The 23254-nt window shown below is 37.7% G+C and overlaps 1 protein-coding gene across 1 annotated transcript in view; it reads left to right on the forward strand.

Moving 5' to 3' along the window:
* cdh4 (cadherin 4, type 1, R-cadherin (retinal)) overlaps positions 1–23254 on the forward strand; it is a 302027-nt gene that overhangs the window by 107445 nt on the left and 171328 nt on the right. The window contains exon 3 of the mRNA XM_079844479.1: positions 9768–9791. Coding sequence (XP_079700605.1) covers positions 9768–9791 — 24 coding nt within the window. The remainder of the gene's footprint in view (positions 1–9767; positions 9792–23254) is intronic.

Genomic DNA, 23254 nt, shown 5'->3' on the forward strand with positions numbered 1-23254 from the left:
CGTTTACTGACTGTGTACCCTAAACATACCCACCACAGAGACACTGTCATTGTTTTACATTGAGCACTATATAATGATGTGATGACGATCAACTTTAGCAACCAATTTAACCTGGGGATATTTGCCCCCCAATTTGAGAATTTCACCCTTGACCCATTGCTTCCTGATTTGGGAGATGATCATTATATTTTAAGAGTTTTGTTTTGCTTTGTTTTGCTTGGCCTGTAAGTGGTAATGGCAGAGCCGTCACTTGAATTCACAAGGCACAGGACAAAAACAAAAAAAACAAAAAAAACAAAAGGGTGAGCTGTAATTGTAGTATATGCCTAGTGCCTACTTAACATCTGGCTTTCAGCAAAATCAGTTAGGACTAATGGACGAAATGTCTTATAATTAATATTGATGAGCAAACACGATATGTTTGTGATGATGATGTTGAATTATGCATATGCGTTTATTCTAAATGTAAAGTTTGCTTACTGTGTACTTAAAATGACAGTAAACCTGGAGTAGTAATAATAATAATAATAGCTGTATTTAAAACCAACAATAAATGATTATTATTATTATTATTATTAGGATATATTTGAATATATTCAAAATAAAACATTACATTGTAAAATAATAATACAACATTTATTTAATTATCATTATTATTACTATGATATATTGATATACTTTTATATATTAGAATGTATATTTAATATAAAATATCTATAAATGTTTGTAATTTGTTGTTGTTAAAATAATAACTCTAAAGTTAAGTAATAATATTTGTATGTTGCATTATTATTATAATCAATTATATATATTACAATATATCATTATTATAAAAATTGTATACATTATTGTTATTTGTTGTTGCTTGATAAAATAATTAAAATAATTAGAAAGTTATAAATAAATATACTAATTATTATTATTATTATTATTATTATTATTATTATTATTATTATTATTATTTTAAATAAAAAATCGGGAGCTAGAGCATTTTTTTTTAAGTGTTCATTACCAACCTTGGTTATTTAATATTTTAAGCAGCACAAGTGGTGTGGTGCAGTGGATAAATACAAAAGCATCCACTTTACTTGATAGGTGAATTAAAATAACAGTCTGACAGTAAGATATATGACTGCAGAACTAGTGACTCTCATCCACTTTTAATGTTTGTCAAAACAGCAGGCAATGAGTGAAAAACAATTCAATGATTATGTATAACAAAATCTGCTGATGAAGCTGTTGGGCCCCCTACTAGCCCTTGGAGATCTCTCTCTGTTGGTAGTCGAGAGAATGTGTGTTGCAGTGTGTGTAAATGCACTGTTTACCTCCTTTTCTTTGAGCTCATTCTTTTCTGACATATCTACCAAAATACCTTTCAACGTTTTCATCTCTCTCTTCTTGAACAGCACAAAGGGCACTGCATTTAAAAAAAAAAAATCTGCCTCAGTCAGTTCTGGTTTGGCACCAACAGTGATTTTTAGACTTTTTTTCTCCTGTTTGTGACATTAGCGTGGGGGGAGCCTCAACTGTGGCTGACTACCCTTCATTTCGAATTAGTCAATGATACGCATATAGAACACTCCCATAAAAACAAACATGCAAGCGCATATAAAAACGAGGGGAAATATTTAGTGTGGTGTTGACAAAATGCGTTGATGTGCAGTACGGACATTCAAAACATTCAAATATTTTCTCCTGAGGGAGATGAGGAAAGCATCTCTATACTGGTCACCAGTCAACACTGATGCAAGAAAATGTATCTCTTATCTCATATTTTTCTTAGATCGTGAAAACTGCACTAAGGGAGCGTGATATTGCATTCATAGTTGAAACTTAATAACATGAGGTTCAGTTGATTTACTCATAAATATTGTTCATCAGCAGTTTCTTACCCAAAAAAGAATAATATCTTACCAGCATTGCATTAATTTGCTCCTGACAAAGCAGGCATCTTAGCTTTGCAAGAATTTATGCTTACTTTTGTCCAAAAATCAGTGAGCCATATGGTCAGACGTCTATGTTCTCTTAATTTGCAGAAGTTATTGAATACAAAAGTCTGGATCAGCACCAGTTGTGTCTAGTTAGGCCTTTGTGCTGAGAATCACAATGTCACATTTGACCATAAGGCTTTTATTAGTATAGTCTCTATGCAGCTTACTGATTAAAACAGGTTATTAAAGTATGTTATGTAGTATTTCCGGGCAAATTAGCTTTAAATGTGAAAGCATTTGGTGATATGATGGACTACAGCTCATTTTAATGAGCTATATAGAGCAGACGCCGCGGTGAAACGCACAACCCCATGATTCCAAGCTGCAAAGTTGGAACCGTCTTACTGCAGTTCTAAAACATATAAACTTCTGTACTGTTAGAAATGTTTTACCCCTGTGGCACTGTACATGTGGCATTATAATCATTTTTCATCTTCAGTTCTGCTTGCCAGAATGACTCTGTAATTTTGTAAATTTACAGTACTTTTTGAATCATCTGTTCCTGTATCTATACTACGCTTTTGCACTGTGATGTAGCAATTTAATAAATGGAAAACTTCAGCTACCCATCTTCCATTTTCCAAACACTGATGTAGGGCTCATGTAAACACTGGAGAGCTCGACTCCCCACCGTAAAAAAAAATTATAGTTTTTTTTTTAAATTATAGGGTAATGCCATAACGCATACTCTAAATGTGTTGATGCAGGAATTGACTAGTTGATCACAAGTAGTGCCAGTTTCAATTACATTAGATAAATCTGGTTCTTTACATCTTCTAGAGTACTTTTCATTGAAGTTTTTAATATTTTTATATTGTAATAATGTCACAGTTACTCTCCAAATTAATGTAGAAACAACTTAAATACAGGATTTTTTTTTTTTTATATATATATATTGTTGTAATGGCATTTTTTTTAAGAATGAAGGCCAGTATCATTGATACTAATACTGCCACTGATGTCTCTATGATTTTTTTTTTTAAAACATTAATGATAGACATTCAAAATGACAGTATAATTGAACGCTATATCAATTTTACCATTTATAGGCTTTTAATTTAAGTGAACTTAAAACAATCTTCTCATAAACCCATTATAATAATGTCATAATTACCTGTGGCCTTCCTTCTTGTCTAAGAGGTAAATATACAGAACACACTTCTTTAGTGACATTGTTGATGTTCTGGTCTAAAAGCTCCCGTAACCCGAACGAAGCACGTTGATGTGCGAATGCTCGTGCCTGAAGTGCCCATACAAGGAATTCCACTCATTTTGACATAATACATGGCCATACTCGAAAAAAAAACCTTTCCGAAACGCTTGGCCATGTTTAGCATGAGCATTCAACTCTTTTACAGTGTAATAAGCCAAAATGAAATAGCATTAGCGCCCCCCCCCCCCCCCCCCAAAAAAAATGCATGCATTAATGCGCTAATTTTGACAGCACTATATACTATATATACAAAGTTCTGTCATGAAACGTAAGCTAATAGGTCCTAAACTCAATTCGTTAGCGATCACATTGTTATCCACATAGTGCAACTAATTTTGGTTGCTGTGGCATCAGCGGCCAATGAGCTTGCTGCTTACCCTCAACCTTCCCCAGCTCCACCTGTATAGATCTGCTACGGGGGTTATTTAATGTGTTATATGTGCAGCAGCAGCATGTCTTACGTGTTCACAGCAGTTTGTCTATGAATGTATTGGCAGTATTGTATTGGATAGTATATGTATTGGAAGTCTCTGTACTTGCTCTGCATTAGCAGTGTAGCAGGTCTATTCCACATTCATTACCATGCCAATCTCTCAGAGTTGTCATGACAGAAATATATATACAGTATATATATATATATATATTTATACCTCTCTTTGAAAATGTGGTAAAAAAAATAATGCTTCCGTAGTGCATCCATTCCCTGCTACAAATCTACAGCAAAGGTCTTTTTCAACACTATTCCTTTAGCTGTGTTGTAAAGGGTGTATCTTCCTTTATTTTGCAACAACAGGTTTAACAGACCATGTGCTGTCTTATCACAGCATTCTACTGTATCGTCTAAAGTGCTAGTTCTGTACTTTAGTATTTTGCTGGAGTATCAGCGCTGGCCCGGGTGCATCCCTTCAATGCGTGAGACGAGGTGAGAGTCCAGCTGGGGAAATGACAGAACCAGCCGCTGATTGAACCACTGATGGAGACCATTTGAGCCTCAGTGCTGCAGCAGGAAATTGAATTACCCTCACAATCTGTTTGTGCTGTACGTGCATCCCTCTGTTGTTCCGTTACCTCTGCCATGTGTGTGCGTGTATATTTGTGGAGACTCTTTTCGATTACCTCGCTGAATGTGTGAAATCCTCCTGATCTGCTCTATGGTTGCACACGGCCGGATTTAACCATGTCACACCTACAGGATATTACTTCTTTTATGTTGTGTCACATGACAGTGAGAGGCTGCGCCCACAACTGCAAAGGTTTAGAGATATGAGATGATGCATGGAGGCTCAAGACCTACTGAGCCTGGTTATTAGATTGAAAGTGCTATTCTTTGGTCACTTTGGGCTTCAGTTCAGAATATGGTTTACACTTCTATCCTCGTATTATCCAAAAGCTAGATCCTTAAGATCAACATAAAGCCTACCCTATATAACATAAAGCCTACCCTGTGGAAAAGACCAGCATGAATTTTTCTTGGTGTTCACCAGCAAAACCAGTAATGGCTAAGTTAAAGGTGTATTTTACTCACCCTCAAGATGTTCTAAACCTGTAGGAGTTTTTTTTTTATTCTGTTGAAGATATTTTGAAGAATGTGGGTCATCATTTACTCAACCTCAAGCTGTTCCAAATCTGTATGAGATTATTTTTTGAAGAATGTGGGTAACAAAACAATTGATAGATCCCATTAATTTACATCGAATGGGGGAAAAAAAGTACTATGAAAGTCTATGGGGACCATCAACTGTTTGGTTTCACACATTCTTCAAAATATCTTCAACAGATCATACAAATTTGGAACAGCTTGATGGTGAGTAAATGATGACAGAATTTTCATTTTTGGGCGAACTATCCCTTTAAGAAACCTGGTGGGGCACCAGCATAGACACATCTAAAAACAAAACTCATGCTAGTGACAAACAATGTTGGTCTTTTCAACAGGTTAAAGAGTTAGTTCACCCTAGAATAAAAATTCGGTAATTAATTATTTATTAAAATAATGTGACTACAGAGGTTCAACCTTAATGTTATGAAGCGACAAGAATATTTTTTGTGCGCAAAAACAAAACAAAAAACAAAAAATGTATTCAACAAACTCTTCTCTTCCCTGTCACTCTCTTACACTATTCACTTTGTTGGGCTATTAACAAAGTACAGCACTTCCTGGTTTTACGGCAAAACGCTAGCTCACTATTGGCCGAGCACGATCCTATGATCACATGCATGCGTTGTGGTGCTTATGTGAATCGCATAGGAGACTGGCACGGAAGAAAAGAGATTTTTGAATAAAGTCGCTAAGATAAAGTCGCTAAGTCCGAAGATGAACGAAGGTCTTACAGGTAACCCTTTAAGGCCAGAAAACTCTATGCAGGTATGTAAACGCAAATGCTATGTTTTCGTGCAGTTGTTGTTGCGTTCCAAAATGTGTTGCATAGCAATTTATGACGCAAGTGCAAGGTGTCTTCTTATGTTGGAGTCGGTGGTGTTCATTGCATTTTTGTGGGCAAAATCCAGGTATTTCAATAGGAATTCACAGAATCAGTATTTTTGTGAGGACGAAAGATTTTCCCAGGCAGATTTCACATCACCAATTTTGTTGACCAATAGAAATTTGCTTGGTTTGAAAGTGACTTCTGTGTGAGCTGTGCTTTCTTATATCACAATTGACAATGTAATGTTAACACACCTTTAGGGTTGCCACAATGGTCGCTATTTAAGGCATTAGGCGGCAGTGGCTCAGTGGTTCATGTAGGTTGTCTACAAACCAGAAGGTTGGTGGTTCCATCCCTGCTTCCACCTGACCAAGTGTTGAGGTGTCCATGAGCAAGACACCTAACCCAATCTGCTCCCGACGAGAATGTGTGAATGTGAGGCAATATGTAAAGCGCTTTGGTGGCCATGGGTCTTTTGAAAGCGCTTTATAAATGCAGTCCATTTACTATTTACCATTAGCAGTTTTCTTCTATGGCGGCATGGCCAGTTCTTTCCGGTCAACTACTGTCAGAGCAACAGTTTGAAAAGAATCTTGCTTTGCAAATTATGACGTTTATATAGCTAGCTATATAATACTGTTTAAGGTTATGGTCCGATCTAACAATTTAGCGTGGTTGCAAAGACATTTGAAGGGAACTCTACTGCCCCCTTGAGTACTGAGGCTTATTTCCACCAGCACAAGAGCGCACGTTTAGTATGTCCAGGTATGTTCAGTCGTGTCTACTTTAGCATATTTGCGTAAAGTATATTATTGGCTTAATCCTCTTGCACATAAATAATCAGTAATAGACAACAGCAATTTACTAAAGCAAACACGCTGGATTTTTCCACTCTGACTTTGGCATGTATCCAGTTGACATTTTTGTGGCTGAATACATTATCCAGATAGGAAAAAAGATCCAAAAACATGTGCTTATGTGGGAGGGTTCAAATCTCCTATCAGTAAAGTGACAATAAACATTAAAACAATGTATGTTCCATTTCTGGAGAAGCTCAAATAACGCAAACAATCCCCAGAATGATGTTTATTTTCGACGACCTAAACCTTCAGCAGTGCATTCTGCTTATTTAAGCAATCAAGAACCTTTTACCTCATTGTTATTCTGCACGCAACCCATTAGTAATAATTAATCAAAACAAACAAAAACAATAAAGTCCATTGTTGTTTTTCATAATCAGACAACTAATTAATTTGTATAAAGCCAACTTTCCGGCTTTCTCTCCAGTAGGGAGGAAGACATGGAGGAACATGGAAATTTCTACTTCTCACTACGCTCACTCCAATTAATACAGAAATCCATGTGGAACGGAATATTGTTTGTTGCCATTTGTGCAATGAATTATTCATGTTTTTGTTGTGGGAATGTTTTGTTGGTAGATATATTTCTTTGCATCGTCTTCTTTCTCCCTATGCTTGTTTTAACAAGACCCAGCTGAATTGAGTATTACTTCTGCACTTAAAATGAAACCTTCCTTTTTTGTGGTACATTTGCTTGTTCATTAGCACAATTGTAATTATATTGTCTCTGTATTGTTAAGAATGTGCTCAGTAATGTGTTGCAGAGGATCTTTGGAGACCTCTCTGTCACATTGCTTCCAAACCCGAGTGCCGAGATGTAACGAAGAACTTGTGTTCTGCACGGTTCATAGGAAACATTCACAATGGCTTTAGTTTGGGTATTTTGTGCTGTATGCAGGCATTGACCGAGAACACTATCGAACAAGAAACGGAGTAATCTGTATTTTCTGAGAGAGAAATAAATTGCGATGACCTTTCCATTTCGAAGATGTATGAAAGAGCGCATGTATAGTCATCGAGCAAGAGTGATTTAAACACATAACGGGAGCTCGTGACTCAAGGGAACAGACAGTGTGTAGACAGGAAAGGCTGAGTGGGTCCTTGGAATGCTGAAAATGTTTTATACAATTATTTTCTTCAGGCAGATGCTGCTTAATTGAACCTAAACGTGTGTCTGCATCTCGAATGAATCATCGGCGGAGGAGGAGCATTTCTTAGTTCATTATTCAAATGAAGGAAGTATTTATTTTTAAGATTTCTTTCAGGGTAGAAGCAAGTTCCTTGATGTCTTACAGTTGGCTAAGTCTGCCCCGTACGTGCTGGGAGTCTGAAATCTTAACAGTGATTGTTAGTCATCTCCTGGTGAGCGCTACAAGGTTTAGGCATGGGCGAGAGTTCAGACACAGCGTTAGAGTCTGCATCCATGCCAAAATGCCCAGATTGTGTGCCAATGAGTCTGCGTGAAGCCTTGGGGAGGAGAGAGGAACTGCCTGAATTCGCAGCAGTGGGGGATGAGATCCTGAATAAATGAGAAATTGTTATTCATGTAGAATAAAGGAACATTGTTTGAAAGACCTTCAGCACTCTGGATTTTGTCTGTGTATGTGTGTGATTTCCCACATGCAGAAGTTTTGAAACATGGATTGTGTACTCACAGGTGAAGGAATGCATGAATTTAGAGACAAAACTGTATTTCCGCCCAAAGAAGATGCAGTCAGTTGAGCTGGCTCTTTGAAAATTCAATTCCCCTTTCCTATTTTGCCTAGAGAGTGAAGTGGAACTCTGGAAATATACAACAAAAATGAAAGGGGGAAACCTTGGAAAAGCTGTTTGGACATTCAAGTGCAGGGCTATTCTCAATTATTATTTTATATAATGCTATTATAACCTTAAGCAGTATCACACGAGTGCTGTTGTTAAATAATATTGGCTGTATTTGGCAAGAAGTTCATATTAACTTCTTTAATATTTTAATGAAACAAAAAATGTTGCCAGTTACTTTGTGTTGTTTTGTTTCTATAACAGAAATAGTTCCAAACAAAGCTAAAGCAGAATCAACTTTTGCGACTCCAGGCAACACACAGTTTTTCTAATAAAACAGTTGAACGAATGATTCTGTGATTCATACAGCCGTTAAGTGTTTTTGAACTAGGTGATTGAATGAATGTCGCTTGATTCATTTCTCAACAAATAGATGTGCTTGAACAAATTCGTAAAATGATTGATTCAATAACTGAATAAATCTGTTTTTAAACAAACCGTTTGAGGGAATTACTCAACAACCCGATTATATTTACAGTCATTTGAATTCCTCTTAGTTTTTTAAAGGAGTTGGTTGAATGAATGATTCAATGACTCACTTATTAGCAAACATTTGAATTGTCGTGGAAAAGTAAACATTAATATATTTATCATGGTGAGGCTGGAATTGAAAAAATACTAGCAAAGTGTCTTCATAAGCTTTTCTTCTTGCCAAGAAGGTCAATTCAGACATGCAGGTTGTGGAAGCCTTACACTCGTTCTTTTATACTCCCATTTCAGTGGGTGAGGGCTTCTTATTCAATAACACAAAAACACAATAACAAACACGATAAAAAGTTGGTTTTATCTGCAGCTGTCACACCTTCAGTGAAAACACAAAACTTTCCGAGAACTTGTTCAAGGCTACAGACAAGAACACTAGTTCTATTGAGAAAAGTCTCGATGTTTCATAAAACAAAAATATGTTTAGAACAGATCATTAGAATTCCCATTATATTTAACAAAAACATCTTGATTATATATTAAAAACGCCTTAAATGGTTTGATATAGTTTGTGTTAAAAATTTTCCATTACAGATAAAAATCAGTGTTTTTGAACAAATAGGTTTAATGAATGATTCAAAAGATGAATAAAGACAACCATTTGATTAAATCCTAAACGAATCAGTGTGTTTGAACAAATTGGTTGAATAAAGGATTCAATGACTCCCTCATTTAAAATGACTTAATAATTTGTTATATTTTTCTCTTGACTTGACTTGAATGAATCAGTGTTTTTGAATTAATTGGCCAAATGAATGACTCAAATGACTCAACCAGCCAGCCATAAAAGCACAATTATTGGAAATCTAATCTGTCTCTAATGTCTTAAAGTGTTATGTTAAACCTTATGTGTAAATATTGCCAAGGTTTGTTGTGTTAAATCCTGTTGATTGAGTGTACTTGCTAATATCAATGTTGTGTATAAAAGTTGTTTTCTTTTCTTCAAACCATCTCTCTGTTTTCTCTCTTGCAGATACCCTGCTGTCATCTGGCCATGGTGAGTACTTGAGAAATATGTTCCCGGATACAGCTCTGCATGACTCTGAATGTGCCAGATCTCAAATGTGATTATTGTTTTTCTATGTTGGTCCACAAACGCGCATGACTCCATCCGACCGGAGCATCGCTGCGGCAGCAGATGTACATCTTTTTTCTGAAATTTACTTTGCATACTTTCAGGTCTGTTGGCTGACACTGCGAACCCAATCTTTGTTAGTGATTACTGAAGACTCACCTCTGCTCCCTCGGTTCCGTTCGGAGTTTCAGAGCTGGCACATTTTCCCAGCATGCTCGTTCAATCATTCTCGACTCACTTCGGTCAATCACCCCTTGCGGTTCTATTGTACGGTTCACACGCGTTCAGTCTGGCTGTTTGTCAAAGATGAGGCGCTTGCCCTGGGAGTCACTGTATAGATAGACCTCTTTTTCATGTACATTTGACTCCGTGGGGGGCAGTTTTTAAATTGTATGTTTTTGCTATTGAACTCATGCTGTTATAGAGCCTCACATTGCCTCCAAAATGGAGTGTTGGAAGTATTGCGCATATGCAGGATATAATGGACTGCGTGACAAGCATATAGTCCACCTGCAGAGCTGCTAGGGCCACTGGAATATAACACCTGCGCTGACCATTTCTACATTCGTTCAGAGACGAAGAGAAAGAGAGAGATCAGAAAGGAGAGAAAGAGAGAGAGATCAGAAAGGAGGGAAAAAAACCTTGCAGAGTCTGCGCTTAAAGGGCAGTCCTGTCCTAAACTCGAGCTGTATATGTTTTGCACTCAAAGCACACTCGCCCACAATGCTTTGTGGAAACAAGATGTGGCACTGGGTTCGGTTTTTCCGTTTACTCTGCACTTTGCACAAGAATAGGATATGTGCAGACCAGCAGGGTCTGTATTTCCAGGCCAGCACATTTTACTTTCTTTGCCAATGATCTTTGTTAGACGGTAAGCTGGTACAAATAGCGTGATGCCCTTAAAGATTTCTGCAAATGCACCATAATGAACAATATTATGGCTCATGCAAGCACTTTGAATAGCTTGAAAAGGACGTGAAAACTCTCTGCGGACCAGGCAACTTCTTTATTTTAGTATTTAATGCTTGTTTTACTGTGTCTGTGTGGTGTTAATATGGGCCATATGGTTTAAGCGATGTAGAAATATGTTGACGACATCATTCCAACAGTAATGGTGACGGTCACTGTTTAGACAGCAGACATTATTCCTCCGGCTGCTTTACATGAATGCATTCACACAAACACGCACACACACACTCCCCTCCTGTCAAGAGCCATGGGCATGACTCAGAGTGGCTAGACCTGAGGTGCCGACACACACATACACATACCTCAAAAACACACACAAATGCAAAACTGCAGGTATAAGTGGGTATATACCATGTACTGTAGATGTATACAAGGCTGTATACACAGGGATACGTACTGTATGTGCGCACAGGCCTAGCCTTTAGATTTGAAAAGCCCAAATTTAGGTCATGGCTCAGCTACATACAGTAACTATGTGTTTAAATGATTATTATTAAACAGATATTACAATTAAATAAAGTGCAAATAGTACTTGCCAACAAGGCACACTATTTGCACTTGGTGTAAATAGAAACTCGTTTAAGAAATCACTGTATACAGTTCACTTTTTTCTGTTTTAGTTTACATCTGATTGACACATGGCTCTCTTTCAGTGCAGTTAACTTGATAAGAGTCTTTACATCTGGCGTCGTGATTTACTCATTTATTCTAGACTGTCATACAAGTCCTCCTCCGTCATGTCAAGGCCTTAGCCGACCTCCTGTATCACCTATAGGACATGCTGGCTCTGCATACACATAACCACACAAGTCAATGCTTTATATGGGTGTTTTTGCTGAATGTTGCTTTCATTCTCTCTGTCTCGCTCCTCACTGCCTCCTTCCATTCTTCAACTTGAAAACCGGTTGATGGCTTAAACTAAAGGAATGAAAGCAGTAAAGGAGGCGAGTGCAAGAAAGATGGAGGAATGAAGATGAAAGAGTGAATGAGGGAGAACTCCGTGTCCTTGGCCTTTGTGTGGGACTGGCTGAACTCTGCGGTTTTGATGATAGAATGCTTTACAACTATCAGCTTATGCGCACATCATTACTCAAGATAAAACAACACATTTTTTCCGTATCTTATTTTTTTCTAACAAGTGTCAGTTCGTCCGTTCGTTACCATTATATTTTGGGACTTTATTTATCTTTGGTGGTTTGTTTGGATCAGTTATAAACCCACTGACTATGTTGTTAAATAAAATGATTAATTTCTTTCGGAAAAATAAAAAATCTTACTGACCCCAACATTTTGAACGAAAGCTGCTCAAGAAGCATTACCAATATGGCATTACCAATGTTTCACCTGAATCCCACTCCACTGCAAATTCTTTCTGTCCATTTTCTCTCTCATTCTTTGTAAACCCTCACTCTCTCGCAGTTTAATTGCCGCTAGCTGAGGTAGGCCTAGGTGTAATTGTTATAGTAGAAAGTGCCTTGGTCGGCTGGTTTTAAAGCCTTTTATCTATAATCTCCCGATTGATTATGCTTTTTTCTGCCAGCCGAGCAAATTGTTCAAACCCATCAGGTGCACGGCAGGGAAAAAAACAGCGGAAGAGGAGCTTCAGCTGTAGAACAGCCAAATCACAGAGCACATCGACTAGAACATCAAATTTAGTGACAGACAACACAATGCTGGTTTTTACTTTACACACACAGACAAATGAAACACAGATGTCTTCCTTGATTTCTCAAAAATGGAAAAAAGGGGGGAAGATTAAAAAGTGCGTAATCTGTAATTTAGAAGAACTAAATAAGGAAATGATTTTTGGAGTCGAACTGTTGGCATGTAATATATCAAAACACTATTTTGGCTGCAATGAATTGCCGTAAATGATTTCTACACCGTTATTGCAATTCTGCAGGCAGCTTCACAGTTCACCCAGCTTGATCAATATCTTATTCAGCGCGGTTGTATTTTTAATACAATACAGTAATGAATGCCGCCACCCAGGGGACTTGGCCTCTTATTCTTGCATATCTGTCGCAAATGGGCCCTCCTGTTAGCCTGTCATAATGTTAAAAAAATGCCATGGTAGGAAATGCATTAGTCTTGAGCATTAGATTTTAATACAGCGCTAAGGAGCGAATAAGAGGAACTTAATAGCTGAGGTTAATGTGGGTGTGATCTAAAACCAGTTGACAGAAATGAAGACAGATAACTAGAAATGTACTGTTCATACTTAGTATGCTGGGTAAAATCCCACCCCTCCATTGGGTTTTCTCTCTCTCTCTCTCTCTCTCTCTCTCTCTCTCTCTCTCTCTCTCTCTCTCTCTCTCGCTTTCTCTCTCACCATCTTCCCAGGAGAGCTATATCTGTCCTGCTAATAGGTCCGCCATTGGAGTGGCTCTCTAGTAGTCATGCAGTGAGGTGAAACGTCCAATTTGGCTGCCTCTGGTGGGAGCACTGTCCAAACCCTTACCATCGTGTTAGCATTGTGGGATAGAGATGCTGGTTGTAGATTGGCAATGATATGACAGGTGCTGCCTCTGCAATTAGGGTAGGTTTTAGTGTGTGTGTGTGTGGGTCAGGTTTTGCCAACATCATGAGGACCAAAAAAACCCGCAAGGATAGTAAAACCGGAATTCACCTACATTTGAGGGGGGTTATATTGTGGGAAAAAAAAATGTTTTGATACATTTTATGTAGTCTTTTGAGGATTGTGTCTTTCAAATACACGAAGCAGGGTGTCTTATGGGATTTTTGTGGGTTTAATTAATATGTAATTTGTGGTGTTCCTTCAAACATGCGAAATAAAGACTGGTGTCAGTGCAAATGGATTAAATGGCTCCGGATTTATAGCATCCTGAAAGTAATTTCAGAAATGGTAACTGCTTGAACAAATTATGATGAATTAATACTGCAGGTATTAATGTTATTGGTGTTGTGCACAATGCTGCTATTTTGGCGGAATTGAGAAGACATAGTGCGGCAAGTATTTATTTGATTTTATTTCCAAATCAAATAAGTAATTCAATAAAATGATTCAGCACACAATATGTCTGATAGATTTTACAAGCAATTAACAGCCTTTATTTGGGATCTTAGTAAATCGGGGCCAGTGAGTCTAAAATTCTTTGTATAGCTTCTCAGGTTCGTATAACAGAGTTTATTTCAGTTCATTGTTTGACACTCTGAGTATTTAGGGAACTGGCTTTTTAACGATTTTAAAGAGTCACACATTACCTCACATTATTTGCCAACAGCTGTTGCCAGCCTCTGGATCACAGAACTTGCTGCTTTCCGAGAGCACCAGTGTGTGAGAGAGAGTGTGTGTGAGTGTGTGTGTGTGTGTGTGTGTTTGTGTTTGTACCCATCTGCATGTGTTTGTTTGCACTGCTTTTGAGTTCCAATTAAAAGCATCAGTCCTTTTGGCATTGCAAGCTCCTTAAGGAAATAATCTCATATATATAAAAGCACAGGAGGCATGGCAGATGGTGTGATAGAGGGTTACCACCAGTGAACTGTCACTTAGGAACACAGATTTATAGTTTGTGATTCAACACTGTACTTTCATTTAGCTTTCATACAAATGGAAGACCTAACATTTCCTCTTTACTAGGATGTTGTTCTTATGATGAAAAGACTTAAGACGATGACACTTGTCTTTTATTATACAAAGAAGCACACTGGTAAATACATTTCACAGAGCCGCAGCTGCGCTAGAGCTGCACTTCTGCTCTGTTGTAAGTCAGAGCTCCACTTCCAGACTAGAAAAACAGTGGCAAACTGTATTACGGCTATCAGCTATTTCAGCTGGGCGCAGATTCAGGAGCTAAAATAAATGTGTAGTTCTTAGGTCCTGCAGTGAGGTGGACAGGGAAGGAAAAGACACTATTTAACACAAGACTGATGGATGAACAGCTTTTGGTTTTTACCTTAGAGCTAACACCTGTTCATGCGGTGGTCCAGGCTGACAGCTTTGGGCTTGACGGCTCTCGGCCATGTGGACTGTTATTCAAAGCAATTAATAAGCCAAATTTGATCACACACAAATACAGTTTTCTATCGAAGTGACTTCTGCCCCCTAACTTTACCTCTTAAACCCAATTTTCACAGAATTTAAAAAAAGAAAAAGATTTTTAAGCCATTTTCCAGGATCATAGGCGGCGTTTCACTTTTGAGCTTGCATCGGAGGGGGGCACAGAAGAGGAGGGGTGTATTATTTATTATTAAATAATAAAGGAATTAAAGGGTTCAAATGGATTTAAGGGAATAAATAATATGGTAAAATAAGTTCTAGGTCTAGTTATGAAGTAGTTGTAGTTGAAGTATGTAGTTATGGAGTTAACTATTTGCAAATAATATTGAATTTTAAAATGTGCACACATTCACTCTTATTCATATGTAATCTTATGTCTAATGTGTCAAAAACGCAAATGTTTCTTGTCTCATCACATTCAGTTATGAATCATGATGGCATATATTCAATTCAAAACGGCCAAATTTCTTAAAATCTTGAGTTCACTAGATCACTAGCATCAAAACAGTTGTCTAATACTTAGATCTTTCCACAAACTCTTGTTGCGTTGTGACAGTAAGACCCGCCTTCTAAAATGTTTTGTCATCCTAACAACAAACAGCTTTACTCATTCTACACTAAAATGATGAGATATAATAAATAAAATGAGAAAATATGATTTTTTTTTTTCCTCAGACAAAATCATTGGCTCTCAAAATCATTGGGGCAGTGCTCTCCCTATACACCGCCCCCCAAACATATGGCCAGGATTGTTGGCCGGTCTCTCAGTGTAGGTGATTTCCGGTTTTACTATCCTTCAGGGCATATTTGGTCCTCGGAATGTAGGCAAAGCCTGACCCACACACACACACCAGAATTATTTCAGCTTCCCTGGAGTTGAAAGCTGCCCTATTTTCTTTGCTAATTTTGAATTTGGTAAAATATCCAGTGTTATGTTTGTCGTTACACTTAAAGTTTCATGCATAAATTTCCGTAGTTTGACACATTTGTGTAATTTATTATTAAATAATGCAATAAGCCACAAGATGTTATGTGTTAAAGGGGTCATGCATTGCACTTATAATGTTGTCACAGTTTGGTTTTCAAATACTATCCTTACAATTGACTCTCTTCACTGTCATGTTGCAAGTTTGTTCAGACAACGTAGTCAGTATCTAGTGTATCTACATTGGTTGCTATAGTAACAATGTAAGCATCAGCACGATGCCAAGAGCTGTCATAATTAAGAAATAAAAAAGCTATTTTTTAGTACTTTAACTTAAAATAAAATAAAATAAGAAATGTTGCCTTGGCAAGTTTTTTTTAGTGCTTTTAGTGCAAATTAATGTACAGACAACATAAAGACAGTACAGGGAGTGCAGAATTATTAGGCACGTTGATTTTCTGATCATATTTTTTTTCCAGGCACATTTGACCAATTCCAAACCACAGTAATCCTAATAACTACTATTGATTTAGTATTTAATAATGTATAAGTGATATATAATTGTTCATGAAGGCTGGAAATGAAAATCACCTTATATTCAGGTGTGCAGAATTATTAGGCATGTTTTCTTTTACAGATAAATTGAGCCAAAAAAGAGATTTAACTCAGACTGAAAAGTCAAAAAGTATTAAATGCCCATGAGAAGGATGCAATACTAATGCAATACTAGACATTGCAGTTAAGGCATGACCATTGGACAGTGAAATGCTCGTTGGGTCAGCAGGATCTGACAAAAACATGTGGCGGAGAAAAGACACCTGTTAACTGCAAAAGAATTAAGAATTAAGGTGAAGAATTAAGGGTGAACCCATCAGGAACCCTTTAGTCTCCAGCGCCACCATTTTCCAAAGCTGCAACCTACCTGGAGTCTCCAGAAGTGCAAGATGTCAGGATCTCAGAGACTTCAGTTAGGTAAAGAATCCTAAAAAATTACCCCCATTAGATAAGAATCATAAGCTGAAGTGTTGTAAAATACATGAAGAAGGTTTTTTTATAGGCTTTATGGACAGATAGGTTGAGAGTGACTCTTGAAGGACCAGCACCACATCCTCTAGTACCACTGTTTGAAGAATTCATCTTCCAGAATCTGGCAGTACGTTTTGGGAGTTCATTTTAGTCCATCCTGAAGTCCGTTTTGCAGAGATGGACTAAAAATGAACTCCCAAAACGTACTGCCAGATTCTGGAAGATGAATTATACAACACTTCAGCTTGTGATTCTTATCTAGTGGGGGTCATTTTTTAGGATTCTTTACCTAACTGAAGTCTCTGAGATCCTGACACCTTGCACTTCTGGAGACTCCAGGTAGGTTGCAGCTTTGGAAAATGGTGGCGCTGGAGACTAAAGGGTTCCTGATGGTTTCACCCTTAATTCTTCACCTTAATTCTTAATTCTTTTTCAGTTAACAGGTGTCTTTTCTTCACCACCTGTTTTTGTCAGATCCTGCTGACCCAACGAGCATTTCACTGTCCAATGGTCATGCCTTAACTGCAATGTCTAGTATTGCATTAGTATTGCATCCTTCTCATGGGCATTTAATACTTTTTGACTTTTCAGTCTGAGTTAAATCTCTTTTTTGGCTCAATTTATCTGTAAAAGAAAACATGCCTAATAATTCTGCACACCTGAATATAAGGTGATTTTCATTTCCAGCCTTCATGAACAATTATATATCACTTATACATTATTAAATACTAAATCAATAGTAGTTATTAGGATTACTGTGGTTTGGAATTGGTCAAATGTGCCTGGAAAAAAAATATGATCAGAAAATCAACGTGCCTAATAATTCTGCACTCCCTGTATATTTAATCAAACAGGTAGGAGATATACAGACATTGAATAAAGTTGACAAACACCAGTCTTCACTGCATAAATTAAAAATGAAATATAGATCCTTATAAATGAAATCCTTATTAAAGCTACAAAAGTTCAGTCAAGAGCATTGAGTGATTTTCTGGGATGATTTACATTAATGACAGACATCACAGCAGCGGGTTTAATAGGCTGCTGTCACTTTAAGAGCCGAAGCACATGACGCAGATCCGGATCTGACACGCGTCCGATGTTCTCACAGCTCTTAGCGTTCATTCAACACATTTTAACTCGTTTAAGACTATGCTTACGAGGATAAAGCTGACATTTTGTCATACTTGTGTATTTTTGTCCATTCAAGCGCGTCCTCAGTCCACTGATTTAAACGCTTCATTTACAGGGGAACGTCTCCTTTAAAGGTGCTTTTACACTTGGTTCGATAGCCTGGTCCGAGGACTTAACAAAATAACGTCTTTGCATACGTGGAACTCTTTTGAAAACTTTTACTACATTCTTTTACAAATATTTTAGTATTACAGCTTCAGAGAATCACTAATCTTGAAATTCAAATTATCAAATTCAATGATCTCACTATTGCTACTCAAGTTCTGTTCTGCTTTCATCATAACTAACACGACATGTGCAGTATTGACTGGTATTGATGTCTTGTATGTCAAAAGATCAAGGATAACTTGATTTCTCAATTCATGACCGCATTAGAAAGTGGTTTAAAGGTGCGACTACAGCCAGTCAGTTTAACCAGGGCATGTGGGAAGCATAAAGTGGTGACAGCAACTATAAAAAAACAGCAATGTCCAATAATTAATTAAATGTATTCTTTTAATAAGAATAATTACAATAATAAAGAATTCAAATCGTTACTTATGAATAATGATTACAATAAACAAATCATCAGGCAAGTGATATATAGTTCATTAGCCTGACTGCAGGCTGTTTGCGGTTGCCAAGCAACGTCAGAACGGCAAGCAACATTAATATAGAACTCATCTGATGATGCGTATATCACCTAAAGGCTGAACTGTAATTTGTTACTGTGATTTAGTTTTGATCGTGAACTTTTATTGACCTTAACTCTGAATTTTGCTGAAAGCTTCTCTACATGTTCTCCGGTTTTAACCGTTTGCATTGTGTATGTCTGTCATTATGTCCAGAAATAGAAAGGTTAAAGAGTCCATTTAGACTCGACGGCGAATACTTTCACTCCATCTGGTGTTTTAACACAGGCTCACACCTTTCATTCACTCTCTCTCTCTCTCTTTCTCTCGTTCAGAGGCGGTGTAGCATTAAGGCCTATGGAGATCAACTGTGTCCAGGCAAATCCCTACACAAATTAGATAGCAAAAGCCATTATTACATCCAATGTCTTCATGGCACTCCCAGCAGTTAAATTACAACCTTTCTGCTCCTGTTCACAGTCAAAGAACAAAAGGGAAACCATTTTCATTACCGCCAGTCTGTCCCTTTCGCTCTTTTCTCTCTAGATAGGAGGAAAAGGAACAAGCCCCGTTTATGAGATGCTTAGGTGGTACCACACATGCCTGTGTTAAGACTTAAAATAAAAAGGATGGGGAGTGTGAAAGAGAGAGGTTTTCATAAACCGAATTATATTTCACTGACTTAAAGCATTGAGAATGCAAGCGCTGTTCTCACGCCTCAGACGGCTGGCACGTCACACACACACACACACACACACACACTTGAAACTCTTTACTTTCCTGTCAGGTTTTCTGAAGCAAGTCATACTTCAGGTTCAAACTTCTGCTTTGCTGCTTTTGTTTAACAAGAGAAGCTCTCCACCTAAACAAATTGTCTGTCAGTCAAAAGAGAACTAAAGCTTTATTTTGTGGATTAATGTATTGAGTTTCGGTGCGGACCTTCTTTCATTGTGTAAATATACAATACAGACTACAACGACATTTAACATCAAGCTGTCAGGCACGGTTTTACTTTTTTATCGGTCTAGAAAAAGCTACCGCTTGTAACTTAAATAGCAATACTATAGCTCAGCTGTTTTCTTTTTGTAGCTTTTCCAATAAAGTATATAAATAAACAACTGTTTTGTCACATTTTTGCAACTCAGGCATTGTTAAAACATACCCTGCTGGAAAGATTTTGCTGTCTGATCTCATTTCATACTTCAGGTTCATAAAAGTGAACATCAGAAGTCCCTGTACAGTATTTTACATCATATTTTTTAGTATTAGAATATTTTGTTAAACACTGGCACATTTTCACTATTTTTATTTCACTTAATTAAATAAATAGTTTTTAATATAAATGGGCACTTTAATTATTTGTATTAATTATTTAAGTGAAGTATGTAATTATTTTTTAATTATGTGTTTTGTCTGTTTTTTATGACTGGTACCTCTTTTATGATTTTTTTTTTTTTTAGAAATAGGGGACTTGACATTATTACATTTACATAAATGTGAACCTGAGCCACAAAACCAGTCATAAGTCGCACGGGTATATTTGTGGAAATAGCCAACAATACATTGTATGGGTCAAAATTTCTTACTATTCATTTTTATTACTATTTTTCTTTTATGCCAAAAATCATTAGGATATTATTAAGATCATGTTCCGTGAAGATATTTTGTAAATTTCCTACCGTAAATATATCAAAAATGTATTATTAGCTGAGGACTTCATTTGGACAACTTTAAAGGTGATTTTCTCAAGAAATGTGTGATTTTATCAGATTCCAGATTTTCAATAGTTGTATCTCGGCCAAATATTGTTCTGCTTCTGTCCTAACAAACAATACATCAATGGAAAGCTTATTTCATCAATGGACCCTTATGACTGGTTTTGTGGTCCAGGGTCACAAATCTTACTTTTGTTAATGACTGATATTTTATGAGCATTGTTACTTAATGGGATAGTTCACCCAAACATAAACATTCTGTTATTGTTTACTCGTATCATTTACTCATTTACATTTACTTTTTTTTCTGCGGAACACAAGATAAGCTATTTTGAGTAATCTTGGTAATTTGGTTCTTATTTACTTTCTCAAAACATATTTTTCTTTGTTTCATTCACCCTAAAAAAAATGCTAAATGGCACTAAAAGTGGTTCTTTGTCGTAATCATAGGGGAACCACTTTTGGTTCTATATAGCACCATATCTTAACATGTTCTGTATATGGAAGCGGTGCTATATAGCACCTCAGTCAGCGGTGCTATATAGCACCTCAGCCAAAGAACCGGTGAAGAACAGCTGAAAAACCGCTGAAGAACCAAGATTGGTGCTATACAGCACTTAAAGAGCTTCCCCTATGATTAAGAGCCAAGAACCACTTTTAGTGCCATATAGTGTCAATTTTTATTTATTTTTTATGTTGAAGAAAGAAAATCATACAAATTAGAAATGACTTGAAAGTGAGTAAATAATGACATTTTTGGATGAACTATCCCTTTAAGAAATCAACAGCTTTGTTCACACTGGGCACATATCCAGTTTGGTTTTCAAAAACTATCCTTACAATTGACACTGTTCACTGTCATGTTGCAAGTTTGTTCAGACAGCGTAGTCAGTATCTACATTGGTTGCTATAGTAACAATGTAAGCATCAGCACGATGCCAAGAGACTTCCACATACAACTGCAGAAAGGAACTGTCAGCATGGAAAGAGACGAAGGAAAACGGAAAATATTGCCTCTGCTCATGTCCATCATGGTATCATAAAGATGTAGTTTGAATCTGGGTTTGTAAACATCATATTTTGGCTGTTAAAATGGTGTTTTTTTTGCTAAATGGATTTGAGTTGGATGCGTGTCTAAACAGAGTCCAAGAATTTGGTCCGCTGGATGCTGCCCTTTTCTTCTGGTTCTTTTGGCTCAGTAGACGACAGCGGCTGTCTCACAGATGCTGAGTTGCGTGCGCACAGATAGAAATCTCACGTCTCCCCCTCCCCGCATTCAGACACTCTCCTCCTCAGTCACGCAAACGCTCCCATCACACCGTTCCATCTGCATCACTGTCACCGCTTTCTCCCTTCATCATTTCAGTTGGCAAGCTCGCTCATACGTTCATAGACTGCGTTCACGGATACAGTGCATGAGTGGGTATTTAATATGTTGGCCGACAGATGCAGTGGTATTGGCCACAATATGTTGATGTAATTGATTTAAACGGAGAACATCTCATCTTCATTCAGCTAGAAGATGACGCGGTCTACTTTCCTAGCGCACCAGATGCCACGTTTGGCACGTTTTCCATCGCTCTTCTGACCTATGGCTTAACCTCTCATGTTTCTTTTCTTCCACTTACTCTCCTCTCCAGGTTTAGCTTTGGAACATTGATGCTGAATTTCTGCAGTCCAACCTGATTTGGCAGATTCTGTTAGGAAGGGAGTCCAACTGCCGGCATTCCAGTTTCCATTATGCAGGCGAGCATGTGCTGTCCTCTCCGGCTGTTCCTTTGGTTACGATGGCATCATTACTCATGTTTGAACACTCTTTCTGGCTCTTGGCAGTGGTGTAGTGGGCATGCAGGGGTGACGTGGTGCCAGGGTAAGGCGCTGCAGGAGAGCGTGACCCGCCAAAGAGCGGGCACATGGAAAGGGGCCCACTGCAGCAAAGTTGTTCTGCCGGTCATCTAGGACACTCCATCAACCTGTCCTCTCTTCTGGCTGGTTGATCTCTCCATAAATGAATCATGTTACGGCTGTTCAACATAATTTATGTAACATGTAATATGTTACTGTCTTAATTCTATTTGTCTGTCCATATGGTAATGATTATTCTATTGAAACAATTGGTGTTGCGAGGCGTGGATGAATTGCCACCAGCATGCCTCATTAATTTAAAATAAACATAACATGTTTTACATTAAATATTAACAGAGTGATACCCAAAATCATTATGCATGTAGAATATATAGTAGGGATTAGTCACAATGGTCAAACCATAGATAGATAGCAATAGCACCCTCTAGGTTGATACTGTAATAATATAATATTATTGGCAAAACAGATTTGGCCATCGCTCCATTGCGTTTGCGCTGTGGAGAACGGTGAGAGATCAACAATGTTTGTTGATCTCTTGAATGCAATGGCCAATCACAGGTTAGAATCCAGTCATTGCTCAGTTTTTGTTCAGTGCTGAGTTCTGCTCGCTCTCATGAATCCTCTCATTAACAAAGACACGAGTCTAAGTAAGAGATTCATTATGCAGTGTAGACAATTTCACTGATTTGAATGGAATGTTGTGAGATCGCGAACTGAGGTGAGTGACAGCTTTTTAGTGATTGTAAAGGGAGCGCTCTTTCGTGCTTTCCAGGCTATATACACCGATCAGGCATTACATTATGACCACCTTCCTGATATTGTGTTGGTCTCCCTTTTGCTGCGAAAACAGACTCTGCTAGACCCCTGAAGGTGTGCTGTGGTATCTGGGACCAAGATGTTAGCAGCAGATCATTTACGTCCTTTAAGTTGCAAGGTGGGGCCTCCATGGATCGGACTTGTTTGTTCACATCCCACAGATGCTCGATTTGAATGAGATCTGGGGAATTTGGAGGCCAAGTCAACACCTCAAACTCATTGTTGCGCCCCTCAAACCATTC

Source organism: Gobio gobio (genome assembly GCF_949357685.1).
Source record: "Gobio gobio genome assembly, chromosome: 19".
NCBI lineage: Eukaryota > Metazoa > Chordata > Actinopteri > Cypriniformes > Gobionidae > Gobio > Gobio gobio.